Source organism: Phodopus roborovskii, unplaced genomic scaffold (assembly GCF_943737965.1).
Source record: "Phodopus roborovskii unplaced genomic scaffold, PHOROB, whole genome shotgun sequence".
Lineage (NCBI taxonomy): Eukaryota > Metazoa > Chordata > Mammalia > Rodentia > Cricetidae > Phodopus > Phodopus roborovskii.
Genome location: NW_026126682.1, coordinates 4,292,444 through 4,313,527, shown reverse-complemented (window position 1 = coordinate 4,313,527; position 21,084 = coordinate 4,292,444). Strand labels below are relative to the sequence as shown.

The window sequence follows — 21,084 nt, the reverse complement described above, 5'->3', positions numbered from 1 at the left end:
AAGCTAGACACACTTTTACAAAAGGAAAAAAAAATTCAAATGAGGCATAGACTGTAGAGGGGGAAGATTTCATCATCTACCTGAAAACCAGAGAATTATCACTAGTTGATGATTAAAACGGTATGATGGAACAAAATAATTTTAACAGAGCTTATTGACTGAGAGGTTCCTAGAAACGGATGCCTAGAATTTTGTAAGACTTAAAGAAAATTCATCAGCTTATTCAAGTCTGTTCTCTCTGCATTGTAAAATTATAGATAGTGGTTATTTGTTTCGATTGTTTCCTAGAGGAAGGAATTCATTTACAATCAGGAAGCAAGCATTTAAGGAAGAGCAGATCTTTGAATAAATGACTGAGCAGGGCTTCCTAGGGGCTGTGTCTTCCACAGTGCCACAAGCATCACTGGCACTGTAGTAGATGAGACTTAAAACGCCCGACACGGATATGCGCGGGATGAAAGCAGTGAAAACCACAGGCCAACAAGCAAAACCAGCAGAGCGCACTCAGATGTGGGGACAACAGAGCGACCTCAGTCACTACTCCCGCGGCTGGCCACTGCTCCTCTCCGCCCTCTTCCACTCAGTCTCCAGATGGCACTGTCAAAACAGACCCTCCCTGGCTCCGCCCCGGCGGTCCCCGGGCAACCTCCCTCGCTGACCGTGGGGTGGTCCCCGGCCTGGTGGAGCGCAGCCACCCGCCGCGCCGCAGGGCCCGGCTCGCCCGCGGACACTCTGGGCGCGGCGGGGACAGTGGCCGCGGCTGCGGGGCCCCAGGACCTCCTCCCTCCCTTCCCGGCGCCCGCAGCCCCGCACCTGCACACGGTGATCAGGTTCCTCCTCTCCACCGCAGCATTGCGGGCGCTGAGGCTCTTCTTGCTGCCGCGGCTCCCGCTCAGGCCCCCCAGGCTCCGGGAAGCCATGGCCGGCTCCCCTCCGCGCCCTCTTTGTTTCAGGCGGTCCCGCAAGCCTAGCACACCTGTGTCCCGCCGCCTTCTCCCCGTATGCCACCCCCGGGCCGGTGCAGCAAGGACCGAGAAAGGAGCCAGGAAGCGGGCAGGGTGTGGGGGCAACAGGGCACCTGTGCCCGGTACCCAGCTTCCACGCGCGCGTGCACGCACACACACACAGACACACGCGCACACACACGCACACACACACGCACGCACGCACACCTCCGCCCTTGCTCGCGCGCCGCCCGCCGTGCACCGGGGAAGCGCGCGCGGGGTGGGAGTCGGGGCTGGCGACTTCCCCCGGGGACACGGCACCAGGGCGCGGGCGAGCCTGCCAGCCCCGCGAGGCCTAACCGCGCATCCTTCTTGCAGCCGGGCGGGGCCCGCTGAGGTGAGGCCCCACGCCTGTCGCACGCAGCCCCGCCCCTGCACCTATGGGAACAGAGCCGCGCCGGGAGACAGCCAATGACGAGAGGCGGGGGGCGGGACCCTCTAAAGCCGCTCACTCAAGCCCCGCCCCGGCGCGTGGGCCGCTGTCAGACCACGGAGCCCGCTCCTGCAGCATCAGCGTGCACGCGGCGAAGCAGCGAGTGGCCGGGAGCGGTTTGTGCAAAGCCGGTTTCCGCTTGCCAAACCCACAGCGACTCTTGTCCGAAACCCCCCTCACCCCCGACAAGGCTAAGTCTCACATTTCCAGGACAGATTACTGGTCCTGGAGCGTCAGTAGCCACAGCAGGACAATGCCACAGTGCAGGGAGGTGGGGCTGACTACCTAGAAGATGGGTTCCTTTTGTCCCAAAGCCCTCTTCGAGCCTGACAAACAGCGGCGTGGTGGCATTAGGAACTGTGTCCCTGGCTTTTCATGTCACATGAGTCTGGTTAGGTCTGAATTCTTGATTCTCCATGCCTCATCGTCCCATATCTGTATCCAGCATAGTGAACAAGTGTTGTGTGAGCATGCAGCCTCGTGTCCTGGGCAGTGAGATCTGAATTGGGCAGCAGCCACTGAGCCTTGGGAGAGGTTTAATCAAGGTGAGAGGGAAATGCTGCCCTTGGAGGCCTGAAACACAGCTTGAAAGGACCACTCTGCAGACATCCTGCTTTCTCTCTGGTCTTACCTGTGGGAGGTTCCTGCCTTGAAGCCCTGACCTCAGACACTCACTCCAGACTACTGTTCACCTGCCTTTTTACCATTATGTCCAGACCAGATTTTTTTTTTAACTTTGAAAATCTCAAATTGTCAGGATAAAGTCTCACCTCTTTATTAAATCTAAGTATGTTAAAATAAAAATGTATATAGGAAAATAACATTTGAACTAAGTTACTACAATAAATATGCATTTATATAATAAAACAACAGGCTATAAACTTTATCTTTCACATGGATAAAAACAGGTGAAGTTTCCACATACAGGGGTATGTGATTTTTGTCGATGTCCATCTCAAATATCCCCTGTCTGGTATAGATGCTTGTCAGGAGATTCCCCTCCTAGGTGCCAGTCATATCTTGTCTTTTCTTGCTAGCCTAATAATATGACTTCAGAAACAGCCACTAGAAAAAAGATGCAATGGCTGTGCAGCCTGTCTCAGCAAAATATTTACATTAGCAATGACAAATAGAACTCAAATTGGAGACCATTTTTTAAACCTGACAACATTATAAATGTCTAAGGAATAGAGTAGAAAACCACTAATTATGAAGAAAATTCCTAGATGGGTGGTGATGGCGCACACCTTTAATCCCAGCACTGGGGAGACAGAAGCAGAAGAATCTCTGAGTTCCAGGACAGCCAGGGCTAAACAGAGAAACCCTGACAGCAGCAACAGCAGCAGCAGGAGGAGGAGAAGAGGAAGAAGAGGAGGAGGAAAAGGATGATGATGATGAGGATTTATAGAGCAAAGGATGGTGGCATACTTTTGTAATCCCAGAATTCTGATACCTTGCTTTGTTGATTACTTTTGTGTTGTTGTGACCAAAATATCTGATATAAACAGTTAAAGGGAGGAAAGGTTTTGTTTGGGTCCATGTTTCAGAAGTTTTGTAGCATGGAGAGCTAGAGAAGAACATTAAAGTTGACATCATATTTGAGAGGATGTACAGTGACAAGAAATCCATGAGTGATAAGACAACTCTAGGACCTTCTTTCAGTGCCCTGACTCCTCCAAGTCCTACCGCCCAAAGTTTCCACAACCTTCTAAAATAAAGCCACCAGGTGGGTACAAAGCATTTGAGACCTGTGCCTCTGAGGAACATTTCAGACACAAACTGAATACTAGCCTGTATTGTAAGAACTTGTCTCAAAAGGTGGAGGGAATAGGAAGAGATGTGAAGTTAAATTGTAGTCAACCTTGTTTGGTAGATTTGGAAGGGAAGCATAACTGAGTAGTCATTTTAGAACAAGAAAAGTGAGATAGGCTTTCTGGCATCAAGTGTACTTTAATGTTATTTATATTATAAAATATTTCTGACTGAACACAGTAAAATTTCACCTTAAATTATCAGGATACAGTGTTAATTTCCATTGCTTTTAGTGGGTTCGCTTGACACAATACTTGCACAATACAACCTTTTACCATAAGAATCCATTTGCCTTTACATGGACAGTTATCTTTAAACTGCCACTTGGGGGCCTCATTTGATAAGATTTCCCCCCCCCCACACACACACTTACCTTTTATGACATGTTCTGAATGTTTTTCAGATTATTAATCTGGAAACAGGAAATTAAAGACATTAAAAATCAGTTATATCTATTATATAGTATACTCCTACTATAGAACTTCAATAGATTTTCGCTCTATTTTTTTAATGTCTCTTGGTAAATATTTCAATTCAGCATTTGAGCATTTGCATAATATTTAAATCTATTAAAAGAACCAGAACTCATATTTTTGAAACCTGATCTTATGAAATGCTTGTAATCTCAATACCGGGGAGACAGACAGGCAGATTCCTGGGGCTTGCTGGCCAGCCAGCCTAGGTTGATTGGAAAAATCTAGACCAATAAACCTCTATTAAAAATAAATGTAGAGGGCTGCTGAGGGACCACAGACATCTGGATACCCAAAGTTTAACCTCTGACCTCTAAGTACACATACACATCCATGCAAATAGCACTTTCACACACATACACACTAAAAATAAGATTCATTATGAAAACATAGTTGCTAAGTCCAGCCTATACGAATTCTATGATGCTGGTGGATACACCATTCTTACTTGTATACCACTATCCCCGATCTTCTCATCATCAAAAGAAATAAAATTAAAATGTAACACATGAAAGTCTTCAACACAAAATTCTGTGGACCAGAGATTACCAAATAACCATAATTTATTTTTTAATCTTAGAAGAAAACATTTTACCTATGCAACCATATAAGAAAAGAATACTAGGAAAACTAATAATACCAATATCTAAATAGGATTTTCAATCATGATACAAGAAGATGCTGACTTGATTTTAATGAGACATTGTTACCTTAAAATGATTCTAAGAAAATTCTTGTGAGACCTATAAAATCAAGAGAATAAAATTTTATTTTAGAATTAATTTACTATATCCACAGTAAATTTGGTATATACAAGCTTAAATGCACAAATATGATAGTAATTATTCTTTCTTGAAATCTCAGGGTCAATTTATTCATATATATGTATGTGTATTCATATATATATATATATGTATATGTGTATATATATATATATGTGTGTGTGTGTGTATCTATACATGAACAACAACAACAACAAAAGTCTCCAATTGATGTTCCACGCTTGACTAACTGCATCACTCAATTTAGACATTTAGCCAAGTATATTTCCCTCAGTCAATTAGTGACTATAAGGAAAGGGAATTGACTATGATGTCATCATTCAGATCTTATCCAAGGTGTTATTTAATTCATCCTGGCTCACAAACTTGACCATGATGGTAATGTTATTATCTTCTGGATTATTCCTTGGCAGATTTGGGAAGGCTGTGCATTATGATTACTCATTTTCTATCATATATGAAGTTTTACCAGTTTAGTGTCTGACAAACATCCATTCATTAGCTGAAAATTCTATAGGTTGGAAGCCAGCCACATACAGTCAAGTTGGTTTGCTGCTCACTGGAAATTCAGGAGTCAGTTGAGTGCTTATTATCTGATGCTCTGGGAAAGACCCAGTCAATAGTGCTTTTGAAGTTTAACAAACCATGGCCCTACTGATGGGGTAGGGCAGGAACTAATGATTGAACTGAGGTAAAAGAAAAAGAATGAACTATGAAAAAGCTTCTGAGAGGAAGTATTCAGACAAAAAGGAGCACTTCCAAATGGCCTGTGGCTAGAGGAAATACACTGCCTGGGGTTAATATGGGAATCACTAAGGGAGAGCGCTGATGATGAGGCTAAAATGGAGCTAGGATTTGCTTTACACACTGGCTCACTGATCACAGAAAGCATTTTCCTCACCATCCTAAGAGCAACAAGCAGCCTTTGAGATGGTTGGAAAGGATTGATTAACAATATCAGATTTGAGTTTTGAAACGGTCACCGTGGCTGATGTAGAAGGCAGCTGAAACATCCAGTGCAGAGTGCTTTCCACCGTGATTGACAGTACTGCAATGCAAGACTTAAGTAGAGTTTCACTAATGACCTGAGAGTTTGTTGTTGTTGTTGTTTTGTTTTTGTTTTTTGTTTTGTTTTGTTTTTTGTTTTAGTGTAGTTTTTTGGTTGGTTGGTTGGTTGGCTTGTGTTTGTCTCTGTGGATAAAAACTGTTTCTTACTTTAAAGCCTGAGTAGTTTCCTGATAACAGGTTGCTATACTATGTAATCTCCTATAGCAGATCAAGTTGTGCTAAAAATCTCTGCTTCCCTTCCAGTGCTATGGTTTTATATCATACTGTCATATGCCTTTTTGTTCTAACTCAGAACAACTGAAGCTTCGGGAAAATTATCCCTCCCTTTGTGTGAGAATTTCCACTTGGCACATATCTCATCAAAGCTTTAGAATCCTGGGCCTTTATTTTCAGCTGAAAACCCATAGTAAATTTTAGAAAAGACAGTCATTTCCTATGTAGCTTTGGTCTGTTTTGCTAGATAAGGTGTCTTTATATTGCCAATTCCTGTGTTGAAGAGATCCGATGCATCAGACTTTCCAATGGTTGAAACTATGTGATCTTGCCTGGCTCTAAAGACTAACAGGAATGGCTAGGTGCAAACTGCTTATGTTCCAGTTTTCATTTAAGTGATCAATAGCAAACATGTAAGGACTTGAGCTATTTAAAAATACCACAAAGCCAGCAGATCTCATTAAACTTCTTTTACTAATTATCTCACTTAAGGTTTCTATTGCTGTGATAAAACACCATGTCCCAAAGCAGCTTGGAAATGAAAGGGTATAGTCTGCTTATGTAACACAGGCCACAGTCCATTAGGGAAGTTAAAGCAAGAACTCAAGGCAGTAACCTGGAGACAGGAACTCAAGCAGGTATACAGAGGAATACTGCTTACTGGCTTTCTCCCTTTGGCTTGCTCAACTTGCTTTCTTATACAATTTAGCACTACCTGCCCAGTGCATGCCAGTACCCCCAACCTGAAAAAGGAGAGACAGGTAGATCCCAGGGGCTCTAGCTAGATAGCTAGCTAGTTTAGCCAAAATAGCAATCTTTAGGTTTAGTAAGAGATCCTCTTTCAAAAACCAAGATGAAGAATCTAGGGAAGTCATCCTGACATCAGCCTCTGACTTCTTCCACAGATGCCCATGGGTGGTACCCAACACACACACACACACACACACACATCTGCTCTCTTTAAAACGTGATAAATTTCTACTGCCCTGGCCAACATGCTAATTTGCTAGTTCACAGTATTCATTTGCTAGTTAATTTACTATGAACATACTTATTAACAAATCCAAACCCAGCAATAATTGTTAGGCTTTCTCTCTCTTCAATTAAAAAGACAAAGTTAGTTTTGCCTACTCCTTTGATTTCTATCACCATCATCTGGATGGTTTTGTAGATCTTTGCTTTTTATAATTTATATTCCAAAATCATTGTCCAGTGTAAAATTAACTATACCTTTTCAAGTGTTCAAACTTAGAGAATCTAACATGACTTCTTGCTCACCTCCCCCTTTTAAATGTGTTTTATTAATAGGTTTCCCTTTGTTTGTTTGTTTGTTTGTTTGTTTGAGACAGGATTTCTTTGTAGCTTTGGAGCCCATCCTGAAACTCACTCTATAGATCAGGCTGGTCTCAAACTCACAGAGATCCACCTGCCTTGGCCTCCCGAGTATTGGGATTATAGGTGTGCTCCACCCCCACCTGGCATTAATAGGTTATCTTAACAACTATTACACAAATGTGCAACTTGTGTTAGTTCCTCTGCTCCAAAGTCTGCATTTTTCTCTTTCAGTGTTAAAATAATAGTTCTTGCAATGATTGACCAGGTTCTACAGGATTCAATAACATATCCCTTCTCCAATATCTCCTTTTCTTCCTTCCTTCCTTCCTTCCTTCCTTTCTTTCTTTCATTTTTTCGTTCTTCCTTCCTTCCTTCTTCCATTCCTTTCTTTCTCTCTGCTCACTCTACTTCATCCACTTTGCTTTCCACTCATTCTTGAATATGACTAGGATGTTGTTGCCCTAGGGTCTTTGATCTGTGTATTGTAGAAAACCAATCAGGCTCATTCTTTTATTTACAGAAGGTCACTTACTGTGGCACACAATTTAAAATGCAAACATCTTTCCTCTGAATTCCTTTTCTTTTTAAAATATAGTCACATCATTTCTCCCTTCCCTTTTCTCCCTCTAACCCTTTCAGTGTATCCCCATTGCTCTTTCAAATTCATGGCCTTTATTTCTTTAAGTATATGTGTCTATGTGTGTGTGTTCCAAAGTACAACCTGTTCAATTTTTATACTGCTACGTATATAATTCCAGGACTGACCACTTGATATTGGACAATCAGTTGGACACCTCTTCCCTGGGGAAGTGTATTTCTCCTGGTCTCAGCATTCCTTAGTTACTTGTAGCTCTTTGTCTAGGCTTAAATCCCCATGAAGTTACCCATATTTTTAAGTCTATTAGTGTCTTTCTTGTTCAGTTCCTTAGGCAGCCATGTTGATGGTATTTCGTGGATGTAGCTTGTCCCACGTTTCTAGGAGGAGCAATGTCACAGCAAACTTCTTGTTCTTCTGGCTTATGCATCTTTCCTTCAGTTCTTCAGTTCTTTCAGCTATGATCCCTACATCTTAGTTGAGTTGTAGATGTATCAGTTAGGGCTGGGCATTATACAGTCACTTGTTCTTGGCATTGATCAGTTTCAATTTTTCTATAATGGTCCCAATCTGTTGAAGAAAGATGTTTCTTTAATGATGGGTGGGACATAGTTATCTTTAGATATGAGGGTAAATATTTAGAATGTAGTTAGGAATTATACTGGATTAGTAAAGTGGTAGTTGTAGGTTCTTTTCCAGCATCCTTAAGTTGTAGGTTCTTTTCCAAGATCCTTTAAGTCTGGGGCAGTTGACTAGGTTTCTAGTGTTGGGCACAGTATTCTTTCTTGTTGAGCAGGCCTTAAGTCCAATTAGAAAGCTACTGGCTACTGCCAACCTATATGTGCCAGTATTGTACCCTTAGGGTTATTATACCATATTGGTCATTGTTGTAGTCCATGTCATCATAAATGGATAGAACTATTGGTTGTTGCTCTCCCTTGAAAGCTTGCATGGTAGTCTGATACCATGAAAGCTAGTTCTGAGGAAGGAGTCTATCAGGTCAGATTCACCTCAGGATCCTATATCCAAAAAACAGTAATAGAATCTTATTTTCAATCTTGAGAAGCAACTAACTCAACAGCAATAGTCTATAATGCTTTGGGAATCTTTTAAGAAAACCCTGAGCAACATCTCAAAAGCAGGCTCTCTCATTCTCTCATGCCTAGTTTTGGGTTTTTTCTTGGGGGAAATATTGCTAGCACCTTGTGCAAAAAGTGACTTCAAATGGATCAAAGACCTAAAGGTGAAAAATAAAACTACCAAAAGAAAATATAGGCATTATCCAACAGGATATAGGTACAGGAAAGAACATTCTAATGTAAGTGGATGGAACTAGAAAAGATTATATTGAGGGAGGTAACCTGAATCCAGAAAGAGCATTGCACTATCTCTTTTACCTGAAGTTCCTACATCCAAATCCTGTAAAGTATGTATTATGTATCCTAAGCAACTACAGAAGTCAGGAAAGAAAGGAGTCCATGACAGGGAGCCATATAGGGGGAATAACAGGCTACACGTGATTTGAATGAGGATATGGAAGAGGAGGCTGTAATTGGGAGAGGAGAAATAAATAACAGTAAGGCTGTCATTTCTTGTATTGCTTTCCCACTTGTCTCCATCTTAATATATTTTCACATGTATTTATTTACCTTTTATCATTACTAATATATCAACTCCTTCAGAGAATAATTCCTGCTTTATTCCTGAATGTACTAAATATACTTGCCACTCAAAAGGTGTTCAATTATTTTTCTTAAATCAGTGAAATGATTTTCTTTTACCTCTTTTATTTCATGTACTCACCACTTACTGTGTATATATCTTATTGTGGTTGCAAAAATGAATAAAACACTTTTGCCCACTGAAGATTTGATAGACACTGATATCAATAATTTAAAAACACTGACAGGGTAGGGATGTGGCCAGTTTGGTAGAGCACACACCTGCCAAGCATGCATAAGGTCATGGATTCAGTATTCATAGACCAGGTGTGGGAGCATGCTAGTAGCATTGACTCAGAAGACAGAGCCAGGAGGATCAGAAATTCAAGGTCATCTTTAGCTGAGACCCCCATTTAAAAAAAGAAAATAAACAAGTACTTGCATCCTTTCTTCACATACATTGTACATTTAAATTGAAAGAGGGCATTATTAGTTTTAGATGGGAGATTAAAAAGAAGGATGAGGTATTTCTTGAATAGACTGGCCACCTGTGGATATAAGAATAACACCACTTTAAGCAAAGAGCACAGCCAACATTAGCAAAGAAGCAGAGAGGATATTGGAGCTGCAGTTTGACAGATAACACCGAGGCACTTGCTGCTTTGTCTCCTGTATAAGGTAAATTACAATTTTGTTATTTTAAATCCTTAACATTTTAAGATGAGGAATGACTGTTTGGGAAATGTAGCAAGATACTAAACCTCTCTGTCCTTGCTTTGAGGACTCTAGGACAGCATACTAAGCAAGGAAAGGTTTACAAAGGAGATGTGATCAAGTTTATACATAGGTTGGCCCACATGCTATTTTCTGTTTCCTTTCCATGGCTCTCAGGTACCCTACCCCAGAAGCAGGAAATGGAAACCAAAATTCTGTAGCCAATGTATATCATGCAAAAGAGTTCAGAGTACTATTTAATTTAACGGATGTCACTGAGATATTCCATGGTCAGATTTGTCCTTCTAGTAGTCTAAGTAAGGCTTAATTTTGAATGAGAAGGGACTGAGATAACAGGCAATAATTCCAATAAGGTAGATTGTTCTAGAAAAACTTCATATTTCCTACTTAATTCCTAGGTCTGTGCTACCTTTCCATCAACTAGATGTACTGCACAGCTTAATTCAGTTAGTTTTTATGAGGGCCTGTACTGTGTGCATAGACTTTTGAGAATTAGAAAACTGGACAGGGTACTAAGCTTTTTTCTTTATCGAGTTACAGTGTTAGAGTTGCAATGGGACAAATAAGAAACAAGCAAAAATAGAAAAACAAAAAAGATTGAGTCTTAACACATCTTAGTGTGTTTTATTGTAGATGGTAACACTCTGCTGACTCAATAAATACCTTGAATATTTTTAGTCTGATATTTTGTGAAATAAGGTCATTCATAAACTTCAAAATGTCATAAACTAAGATAACTAGGTATAAACTAAGAAAAAAGATACTAAATTTTATCATGAACTCAGGGATAAGCATATAGAAATGGAATTTTCACAGGATCATAGAAAAGAAGGAATCTTTCTGCATTGGTAATTCCCTTTTTGTAGATGCTGGCTTTACTAGGGAAACAGTTTTTATATCTGAGACATGAAATGTTTAAAATAATAAGGTTGTTCTAACCCATTCTAGCCATTTCTGAAAGACAAACTACAAAAGGGACAAAATAAAAGATAAAGCATAAATGTATGAAATTTAGTGGGCATTTATTCCATTGAAAGGAACTGTTTGTTCTCTGTTCCAAAGAGCTATGGTACAGTTTGCCTGGTAAATCAGGAATGAGACTGTCCTCAGACAGTTTATTTTTAAGCCTGTAGATAATGGATCAGAATGTAAATACTCCAGAACGTTTTACAGAATCATGAATCAGCATACAAGACATTTTCTTTGTTTATTGTTCACAAAATATCAATGACTATATGGGACTGCACAAAACTAGACTAAGCTCCATTCCCTCATTCCAGACTGCTAGTAATTACATATTACCTTTAGAAACTCGGACAATACCTTTCTGGAATTAATTGTCTATCTTACCAAGTCCAAAGGCCACCTGGAGTATTGACTCATCCAGTAACTAACTCAGAAACCTGCTCACCAAACTATTTTAATATACAATAGTTTATTAATTGTGGCAGGCAAAATTTTACTTTGAAGAATAGCAACTGCTTTTTCAGGATGGTTTGAAGTCTTCATGATATTGAATAGCTTTCTTTGGCATGTTGATAAATAAAAATTGAGGTTTTTTTTTTCCAACAACGAATTGATACACTTCAAGCTACTATATTGTCTTAGGGTTTTATTGCTATGAAAAGAAACCATGACCACAGCAACTTATAAAAGAAAACATTTGATTGGAGCTGGTTTACAATTCAGAGGTTTAATCCACTATCACCATGGCCGGAAGCATGGTAGCATTCAGGTAGACATGGTTCTGGAGAGGTAGCTGACAGTTCTACATCTGGACTGGCAGACAGCAGGAAGAGACAATGAGCTACCAGGCCTGGCTTGAGCTTCTGAAACTTCAAAGCCCACCCCTGGTGACACGTCCTCAAGCAAGGCCAAACCCACTCCCTGAGTCTAAGGGGGCCATTTTCATTCAAAGCACCACAAATATAGATGCATTTAAATGAATCTTTAGTGATTTGAGGACAAATGTCAAAAGGAGAAATCCAGGCTCCAGATGGTTCTGCACTTAAGTACTGTGTTACAAAAAAAAAAAAAAAAAAAAAAAAAAAAAAAAAAAAAAAAAAACCAACCAAACAAACAAACAAAAAAACTCATCTCTGAATCTGAACCAGAGGAAACATTAAGAAGTAACTAAAGATATGGGTTGCCGAGCTTACAATTTTTGTGTGATACTTGATTCAAATTCCAATCATTTCAGGATCTTAATTCCTTCTTTAAGATAAAAAAATCATAATCAGTGTCAAGATTAAATTAAGAAAATATTCAACTTAGTGGTTACTATTATTAACATTTTACTCTCTTTCTCTAGTGCAGTAGACACTCCTCTGAGAACAAAGACTCACAGCCTAGCTTAGTTGAATGCACCTTTAGTCCTATAACTCAGGAAGCAGAGGTAGGTAGATCTCTGAGTTGAGGCTAGCATGGACTACAGAGAGACTTCAAGGGCAGCCAGGGTTATATAGAGAAACCCATCCCCCCCATAATTAGAATGTTCACTACAATGAACCAATGCATACATGTTAAAACTTTGAAGTTATAAAGTTCTTACATCTGTGATGAGGGAATCAATCACCTGTAACATGCTATGAAAAAGTTACAATGTTTTATAAAGTTATAAACTGGAAGCAATTTCTTCATTAAACATCATTTTTTTTATTTTTTACACAGTATAAAAATATGAAAGCCAAAGAATATAGGTGTGCTTTAAGCATTATAAAAAAGCTATGGTATATCATTTTATTCCTATTCTCAAGGAATTTTGAGAATGTTAAATGGTAGTGATCGTGTTCTCCCACTAGTCCCTGGAATATTATCTAAATGTAGAGGGATTCCTGAAAAAATTAGGTGACCAGGAGGATATAGTGGAAGGAAAACAAGAGGAGACTAATGACAGCAGGTTAAGTATTCCTTTATTTGGGAAATACTTAATGAGTTTCTACTACATGCTTAAAGTGCTGAAAAACAGAAATGAATGAAACAGAGATGGTCTGCCTTTATAAAACTCATTATTCAATAGGAAAGGTGCATTTTGTAGTGACAGAAGTGCAATTTGTGATAAACATAATAGGAGAGAGAAGTACACAATATTTTGTGAATTGATATCTATCTGTTGGACCAAATCTATGAGTACAGGGAAAATTTACCTGGAGAAGTGGCTTTTAAACAATGCTTAAGAATGCATTCCCTGTTAGCCAGTTGACAAGGTCAAGAGTACAACCTCACCCATGTGTGGGTGGGAGTTGTGTGATGTGATGTGTGTGTGTGTGTGTGTGTGTGTGTGTGTGTGTGTGTGTGTGCCTGTGTCTGTCTGTGTGTTGGTTTCTCTCTGTGTGTACAGAGTGCATGTGCTGAGTAACAGGAAAAGAGAAACATGGTATCAGGAGAGAAGATAGCAATGGCAAGATACACAGCAAAACTCCAGCGATTTGTCTGGATCTTGCAAAAAGGGGAGAAACGAACTGAGGCTAGAGAACCAAGGAGAAGGCAGGTCATATAGGGCATTGGAATTTAACCTGTGAACAGGGAGCCACTGCTCAAGGAGCATGATATGGTATTGTATGTGCATTAGAAATAACTTCCACTATTATGTAGAGAAATAATTAGAAGACCAAAGGGATATAGAGAAAGTAGTATTGTGGTTTTTCTGTTTTAGGACTGGATTTCACTGTGTAGTTCAGGCTGAGCTGGAACTCCAGATCCTCCTGCCTCTACCTCCTGCATGCTGGAATTACAGACATATGTCATATATCTCTGGTGATGATACTCTTAAAGTATCCTGAAAGAGCATGGTGGTTATAATGATCAGGAAAAGAGCATGGTAGTTATAATGATCAGGACAATTACTGCCAATATTTTAAAGGATAATGGATTCTAATTGAATACAGAGTAAGAAAGAAGGAGGAGTCAAAGATCCCGACACTAGATAGATGATAGTGTCAAGTGCTTACGGGTGCATGCTAAAAGGGTAGCACAGTTTGGGACACAATCAAGAGTCCTCTTTGGTAGACTCCATGCCAGTGCCATTATGCCACCCAAACAGCAATTTTTATCATATAACTTTATGTGGGAGATGTGTGCACACGCATACATGTAGAATGTGTGCAAGTGGCAGTATATGTGCATATGTGTGGAATTCAGAGGTCAAGGGTACATGTATGTGCATACATGTAGAATTTAGAGGTCAGTGGTGAGGGTTTTGTTCTCCACCTTATTCCCCCGAGACTGAGCCACAGAAACTAAACTTGTTGATTCAGCTTGACCAGCTGGCCACCAACTCCGAGAGGTCCTCTTCTCCTCACTTCCCCTCTCTAGGTGTGATAGGTGCCCACTCTGCACTTAGCTTCCTTACATGAGTGTGGGGATCAATCTCAGGTCCTCAGGTCAGCACAGCAAGCACTGCCAACTAAGGCATCACTCGGACCCATATCAAAACTTGTACATTGTATTGTTTTAAACAACAACAAGCTTGACAGAGAATAAGAAAAAGTTGACTCTAAGGACAACATGCTAGGTTTGGAGAGAACTATTTGATTGTAATATGCAGTGATAAAGTAAAGTAAAAAGGAACAAACAATATGATAATGAATCATCTGTATGATAAAAGTTCTTCCTAAATAAACATACTTAAGTTTGATTTGAGGTAAGTGGAACCACAATAGCAACAAAGTCATATGTCAAACAATAGAGACTTCACACCCAAATACTTGGCAGAATTACAGAATTCCACTCTTGAATGATAAGAACCAGAATTTATCCATGACCTCAAGAAAGTCCCAGGATAAATTATAAATCTTATAATAATTTATTTTAGAGTACTGTAGTTAGCATCATCTTTCATTTTCTATATTAATATTATTTTGTATGTTTTGGGATAAGTTATCACTAGAATAAAAGCACAACTTGTAATGAGCAACATTTCTTTCACTCTTTTTCAAATATTGTGCATTAAAATAAACTTCTTGACCGTGACTTGGAAAACTAGGTATGTGGTGGTGGTGGGGGCACTAGAAGGGCAAATAGTCTCCTTCTCATACTGGCAGCCTTCCTAGGAGATCCCGGGGAGTGGCAAGGAAAACACTCTGGCTTAGCTGGCCACAAGTGACGTCAAGATGAGAGAAACTCGATGTGAAAAGGAAATAGCTGCAGAACGGTCCTGCCCTGTCCCTCCAACACATAACCTACTCTGGCCAGGTTGTGATCTGACCATTAGAACTGCAAGCTCCAAGTCAGAGAACCTGTGTTGCTAACGTGGATGCCTTCCTACCCCTACCTGACTGTGGCACTGGTTCTTTAGCATTTCAGAGACTCTGCGGAATGCAGGACTGCATGAGATGACCTCCATGTTCTTTCCAAGCCCAGATGTCTAGGAGCACTGGGATGTGAGAACCGTTTTATAGCAGAGGCCACGTTAAACAAGGCTAAAAGTCTTCCTTTTTGAAGACTTGTAAAACGTTAACTGCACCACTTAGCTATCCCTAGCTCTTTCCTGTCTTGGTTAAATGCCACGGCTTCAGTGACGTCTCCTCTGACCGTGCTATTTAACTTTGGCATTTTTCCCTACCTACTACAGCCAGTCTCCTTCCCCTTTCCCTTTGTCTCAGAGCACTTGTCACCTTTTGAAAACACTGAATCACTTATTAAGTTCGGTCTCACTGCCCACATGCAAAAGCAAACCCCGTCCAAGCAGATGTTTTCATTTGCTTGTCATTATATACCGTGCACTCTAGGACCACATTTAAAACCTAGGAGGTACTCAGCTGTTAACGTTGTTGCAAATTCTCATACAAACTGTTTCAGGAAAGTATTTCCTAACACATTTCAGTTGTAAAATGAGATGTAACTAGTAATGAACCCATATACCAGAACAATACTTTTTACTTAAGGAAGGACATTTTAAATAGATATATCATGTGAAATAATACAAAACTGGAGAAGTATAAATGAACTGATTTAACCTTGTTCTCAAGACAAAGTTCAATTGAGATTAGGCAAGTTCAAAGTCTATGAATCATAAAGCAATTGAAAAAAAGCTAAACAGGAAATGATGCTTTTATGAACACTGCCAAGAGTAAAAAAAAAAAAAAAAAAAAAAAAAAAAAAAACACTTTAATAGATAACATTAGATTTACATCAGGAATTTTTTAGTGTCAGGGTAAAAGGTTGAGCTGTAAACTAAGATAAGAATGAATGGATATACGCTAGAATTACTACAACTGAATGGTAATTTCGAATGTTTAAGGAAAGTCCCTTTAGGAATCATCTTGAGAAAAAAGTTTGCTAAGGGGGGGGGGAAACTATTCATATTATTTATCATGATTTTTGAAACATGGCCTTACTAAGCATCCGAGGCTGGCTTTGAAAAACATTTAAAAAAATTTTTTTGAGGCAGGTTTCACCGTGTAGCCTTGGTTATCCTGAAACTAGCTCTGTAGACCAGATTGGCCTCAAACTCACAGAAATCCATCTGCCTCTGCCTCCTAAGTGCTGGGATTGAAGGCGTGTGCCACCACCTTGCCCAGCTGGATTTGAATTATCTTGATCTTGAGTTTACCTTCTACCCAACTTACATCTCATTTTGAATTGAAACTCTTAATAACTCACTAGTACATTAAGAATAGTAACAACTCAAGTAACCACCTTCCAATTTAACCATTCAAATATTAAACAACTGCTTCTCAATAAGTAAGTTATTTTACAAATGAGGAATTTGAGTCTCAAGAAAAATAAGTTCTCCAGTATCAAATAGCCATAACTTACCCATTCTCTTGCCAGTTGCCTCAACTATTCGGGAAACAAGGAGTTTGAGACATCCAAAGACCAGGACCTCTTGAGTAGACATCCATATTGTCTACTAGCATGCTGGATTGTCTCTTGTGTCTAACTTTTAAGGAAGTTTTACTAAAAGGCAAGTTTTGCTATTGGCATCACTCAAATGAAGGTGTGTAGACTCTGAATAGATAGGCACAGAGTTCCCTTATTTACTCTGAAATGGATATTGGTCCCTTAGATGAGTAAGTTCAGTTTGATTTGCAAAAGCAAAATCCAAACCCATGTGATAATATTACCCTAATGATTTTTCCTCACCCCACAAACAAAGCCTAAGGGGATTTGTACCTGTTTATGTCATCTGCATCTAATAAAGTGCCCGCTATATAGTAATCATATTTTAAATGAAGGATCAATAAGGAAATAACTCCCCTGCTAAAGCTCATCAGTTTCCTTGAATATATCTTAAAATGAAAAGTGATGCCATTAATAAAATTTAGTCTCTAAGTTCCCTTAATTACTTGTGCTTCTGTGATTTCATTCAACATAAAAGTGATACAATTCCAACTCGTAGGATAAACCTTTTCCAAAGTATGATTAAGTCCTTAATTGCCTTCCCTTACTTTTATCTTCTTCAAGTAGATATATTCAGTGTACTCTCTGGTAAGTTACATTCAGGTAGTTGATCTTCTCCTTAAGTCTTTGAGGTTGATAGGAAATCAGCAGTTGAGGGGAAAAATGTATCCAAGTTATATAAGTTGATGGTGAAAACAGTGGGCATCTAGTGGCCTTGGTCACCCTATTTCAAGTGCATGTATAGTTTTGTTTTATTTTTCTTGTTTCTCTTCTTTTATTAGCAATACCATAAAGAAAATTTTCACATAAATGAAAAAAATTTTAAGAAAAAGAATTCTAGGATTTCTCAGTGTCACTTGTTTTAGTATAGGCTGTTAATTTTGGCCTCCCCCCCCCCAAATACTACTGATTCTTAATAAGCAGACTGCACTGAGAAACAACGGCTAGGATTATAGTTCTCTGTCTTTTCCATGTACTTAATTGAAAAATCATTTTTGTCTTACCATTTCCATTATGAAAAATAAACTTTAAATACAAGAAAATTTCAAAATATAAGAAAATTAAGTTTTGAAAACATCATCTAACTTCCACCACTAAAAAGAACAACCTTTAATGTTTCAGTGTATTTATTTCTAGCCTTGCAGTGACTGACTTTCTCTTTCTCTGGCAATATTAACTTGGGTATCATCCCATGTTATTACAAACACTACAGGCATTTTTAATATTCCTACTGTTTTTAAGAGACTGTATCACATGAAGGCAAGATGGCTCAACATGTCAGGGCACTTGTCATGCCTGCCTAGCACCATGAGTGCCCTCTGCCTCCCATGTACACACGCTCTCTTCCACAGACACCAAATACTCATATACATTTTGTAATAAAAGAATAAAGTTTTAAAAAGAGATGATCATTATTATTTCAGCCTTGCATATGTGGTTAAATATTATGCCATTTCTTACTTTATATCAGAAGAAAATAAGGCAGAAATGGACATATCTGTGCCTTATCCTTAATCTTTTACTTTTGATCACCTAAGATATATTCCCCTAAAATTGAATCAATGGATCAAATATATTTTATATATGGCCACATTGTTTCTTTATTCATTTTTGATACCTCCTTATTTTACTTTATTATATGAACATTTTATAGCTGTGCTTTCCCAAAATATATTTGTCCTTTGTGTTTCTTTGTAGCTACCATGAATATTTCAGTATTCCACTTTTTTAATTTCTAGTGTACTATTTCCTCTTATATATATATATATATATATACATATATATGTATGTATGTATATATATACATATATATATGCATTGCCTATATTTTATTTTTTCCCACTTATATTTGAGCTTTTGTATTATTCTCATCCATTTGTGAGTTTCTTTACATATTAAAACAGCCCTTCCATAATATTTTCAATACTATGTATTTCAGCTTATTGTTGCATTTAAAATTAAAAGACTTCTGTATTTATGTATATAAAACAATTATTTATAATTATTTCCATATTATATTTACTTCGAGTATCTTTCACTAACCCTTTCAGTCATTACAACTTTATGCTTGAGGTTTAAGTTTCACTTTTGCCTTAGCATCTAGATATTGACCATATTTGTTAGGAAATACAGCTAATAATGCCTTATACTAAACAATTTTAGAAATGTTCCATATTTGTTTCTTTGAGCCATAGATCTTGTATTGTCTCTGGATTAACAATGTTGAAATCCATGGGTTGAGAGGCTGAGTAACTTGTCCTGAGCTATTCAGCAAAAAGTGAACACAGTGGAATTAGACCTTCCTTAGCCCACTTCATTGTCACCCCTGCCCAAGTTTACTCCTTTGTTCTATTAGTCTCTTAAATGCTTATAGCAGGTTTAGAAGACAGTGCCTTCCTCAGGGGGCTGATTTTCTAATGGAGTTTAAAAAATAACATTAGAGGATCTTAGAGGAGGTGTTTAGTGACAAAAGAATTCCCAAAGCACCCTAAAGACAATGCGGGTAGTTAACTTACTAGTCCAACTTCAGTAAGCTGCTGCTAATGTCATACCCTCAGCACATAATATTTTTAATAAGAAGATATGTAATCTTTTTGTTTGGTTTATTATTGTTGTTGTTCAAGACAGAATGTCTCTGTGTAGCTCTGGTTGTCCTGGAATTAGCTCTGTAGACCAGGCTGGCTGCGAACTCAAAGAGATCCTCCAGCATCTGCCTCTGGAATGCTGGGATTAAAGCCATGTACTACCACCTCCCACCCCCGGATAAGAAGATATGTAATCTTTATGTGAACCACAAATAACAACAATGACAACAACAACAAAACCCATCCTTAGGTAAAATGCTGGTATTTATCAAATTAAAATCAAAGCTATTTAGGAGTAGGTGAAGGGTAGAAATCATCTCTGACTAAAGTATATCAATAAATCACTTAAATTAACTTCCTTTATTTTAAAAACCATTTTACTCGAGTTGTGACTGTTATAGGCTAAATGATAGCTGGACAACCGTTTTGGAAATTACCAAATTTACAAGTTTATATTTTTAACTAAAAATTGTATTGTATTTATTTGTTTGTTTGTGAGCATGCATACAGAGGTCAGAGGACAAAAAGCTGGAGTTGTCCTCTTCTTCTACCATGTGTGTTCTGGGAATTCCACTCATGTTGTCGGCCTTGATGGAAAGTGTTTTGCCCACTGTGAAAGCTTGAACAGCCAAGAGTTTGGAGTCTTCTAATGCAGTGTCTTAAAAAGCAATTTGGTGGTGATGTGAGTTTGGATACAGTCATTCAATGTCCTTGTCACTTAGATAGTTCTATGTCTTTCACACATAAAAATCAGTTACACATAAATGGGTGGACTGTAATATTGTGGATCCTTTATTGTTAGCACAAGTGAATCATTTGGTTTGCACTGGGCTCCTGTGATAGTCTTTCTGTCTCAAGTCAACTAAGTTCATCAAGGTGAATTAGATCCTCTGTCAGGATATATTAAGTTAGGGCTCAAAATAGATAAATAGAAAAGCTAGGAGAAGAATTAATTCTTATAGAAACCAAGGAGACACAATTTACAAGAGGTCATGAGAGGAACTTGAATAATTAGAAATCTTAGGAGAACACATATTAGTTTTACATCTGTGTGATGAAATAGCTCAGAGAAACATTCACAGTAGAAAAGGTTTATTTTGATTCATGATGTCAGAGATGTCAGTCCACAGGCCAGGCTGAAGTAGACCATCATGGCAGTTAGTTAACGAGGTGGGGGTGGGGGGCAGTGAAGGGAGAAGTAGGAAAAACATAATTTCTGAGGACAGATCACCAAAGACCTACCTGAAACTAGTCCCATCTTCTAAATTTTAGTTAAATCCCGATATTCCATCATAGTAGGAATCTTTCAGAGGATCAATCCATTCATTAAGTCAGAGATCCATGATCCAACCACTTCCCTAAAGCCCAACCTTTAAATCTTACTACATTAGGTTCAAGCCTTCAACACAGAGAGATTTACATGTAGGAAAACACAGCGCAGAATAAGCAATAGCTTATGACTACCTGAGAGGTACAATGAATTGGTTGAAATGAAACAAGCCTAGATATGTTGGGGAGATGGTCTGAAAAGGTGAGGTACAATTA

At 38.9% G+C, this 21,084-nt stretch overlaps 2 protein-coding genes across 4 annotated transcripts in view; one reads left to right on the top strand and one right to left on the bottom strand.

Annotated features, from left to right (window-relative positions):
- Rundc3b (RUN domain containing 3B) overlaps positions 1-973 on the bottom strand; it is a 136,933-nt gene extending 135,960 nt beyond the window's left edge. For all 3 annotated transcript variants that reach the window (XM_051174571.1, XM_051174572.1, XM_051174573.1), the window contains exon 1: positions 814-973. In XM_051174571.1, coding sequence (XP_051030528.1) covers positions 814-920 — 107 coding nt within the window. In that variant the 5' untranslated portion in view covers positions 921-973. The remainder of the gene's footprint in view (positions 1-813) is intronic.
- The window catches only part of LOC127214162 (ATP-dependent translocase ABCB1), a 144,267-nt gene that overhangs the window by 50,104 nt on the left and 73,079 nt on the right, over positions 1-21,084 (top strand). The window lies entirely within an intron of this gene.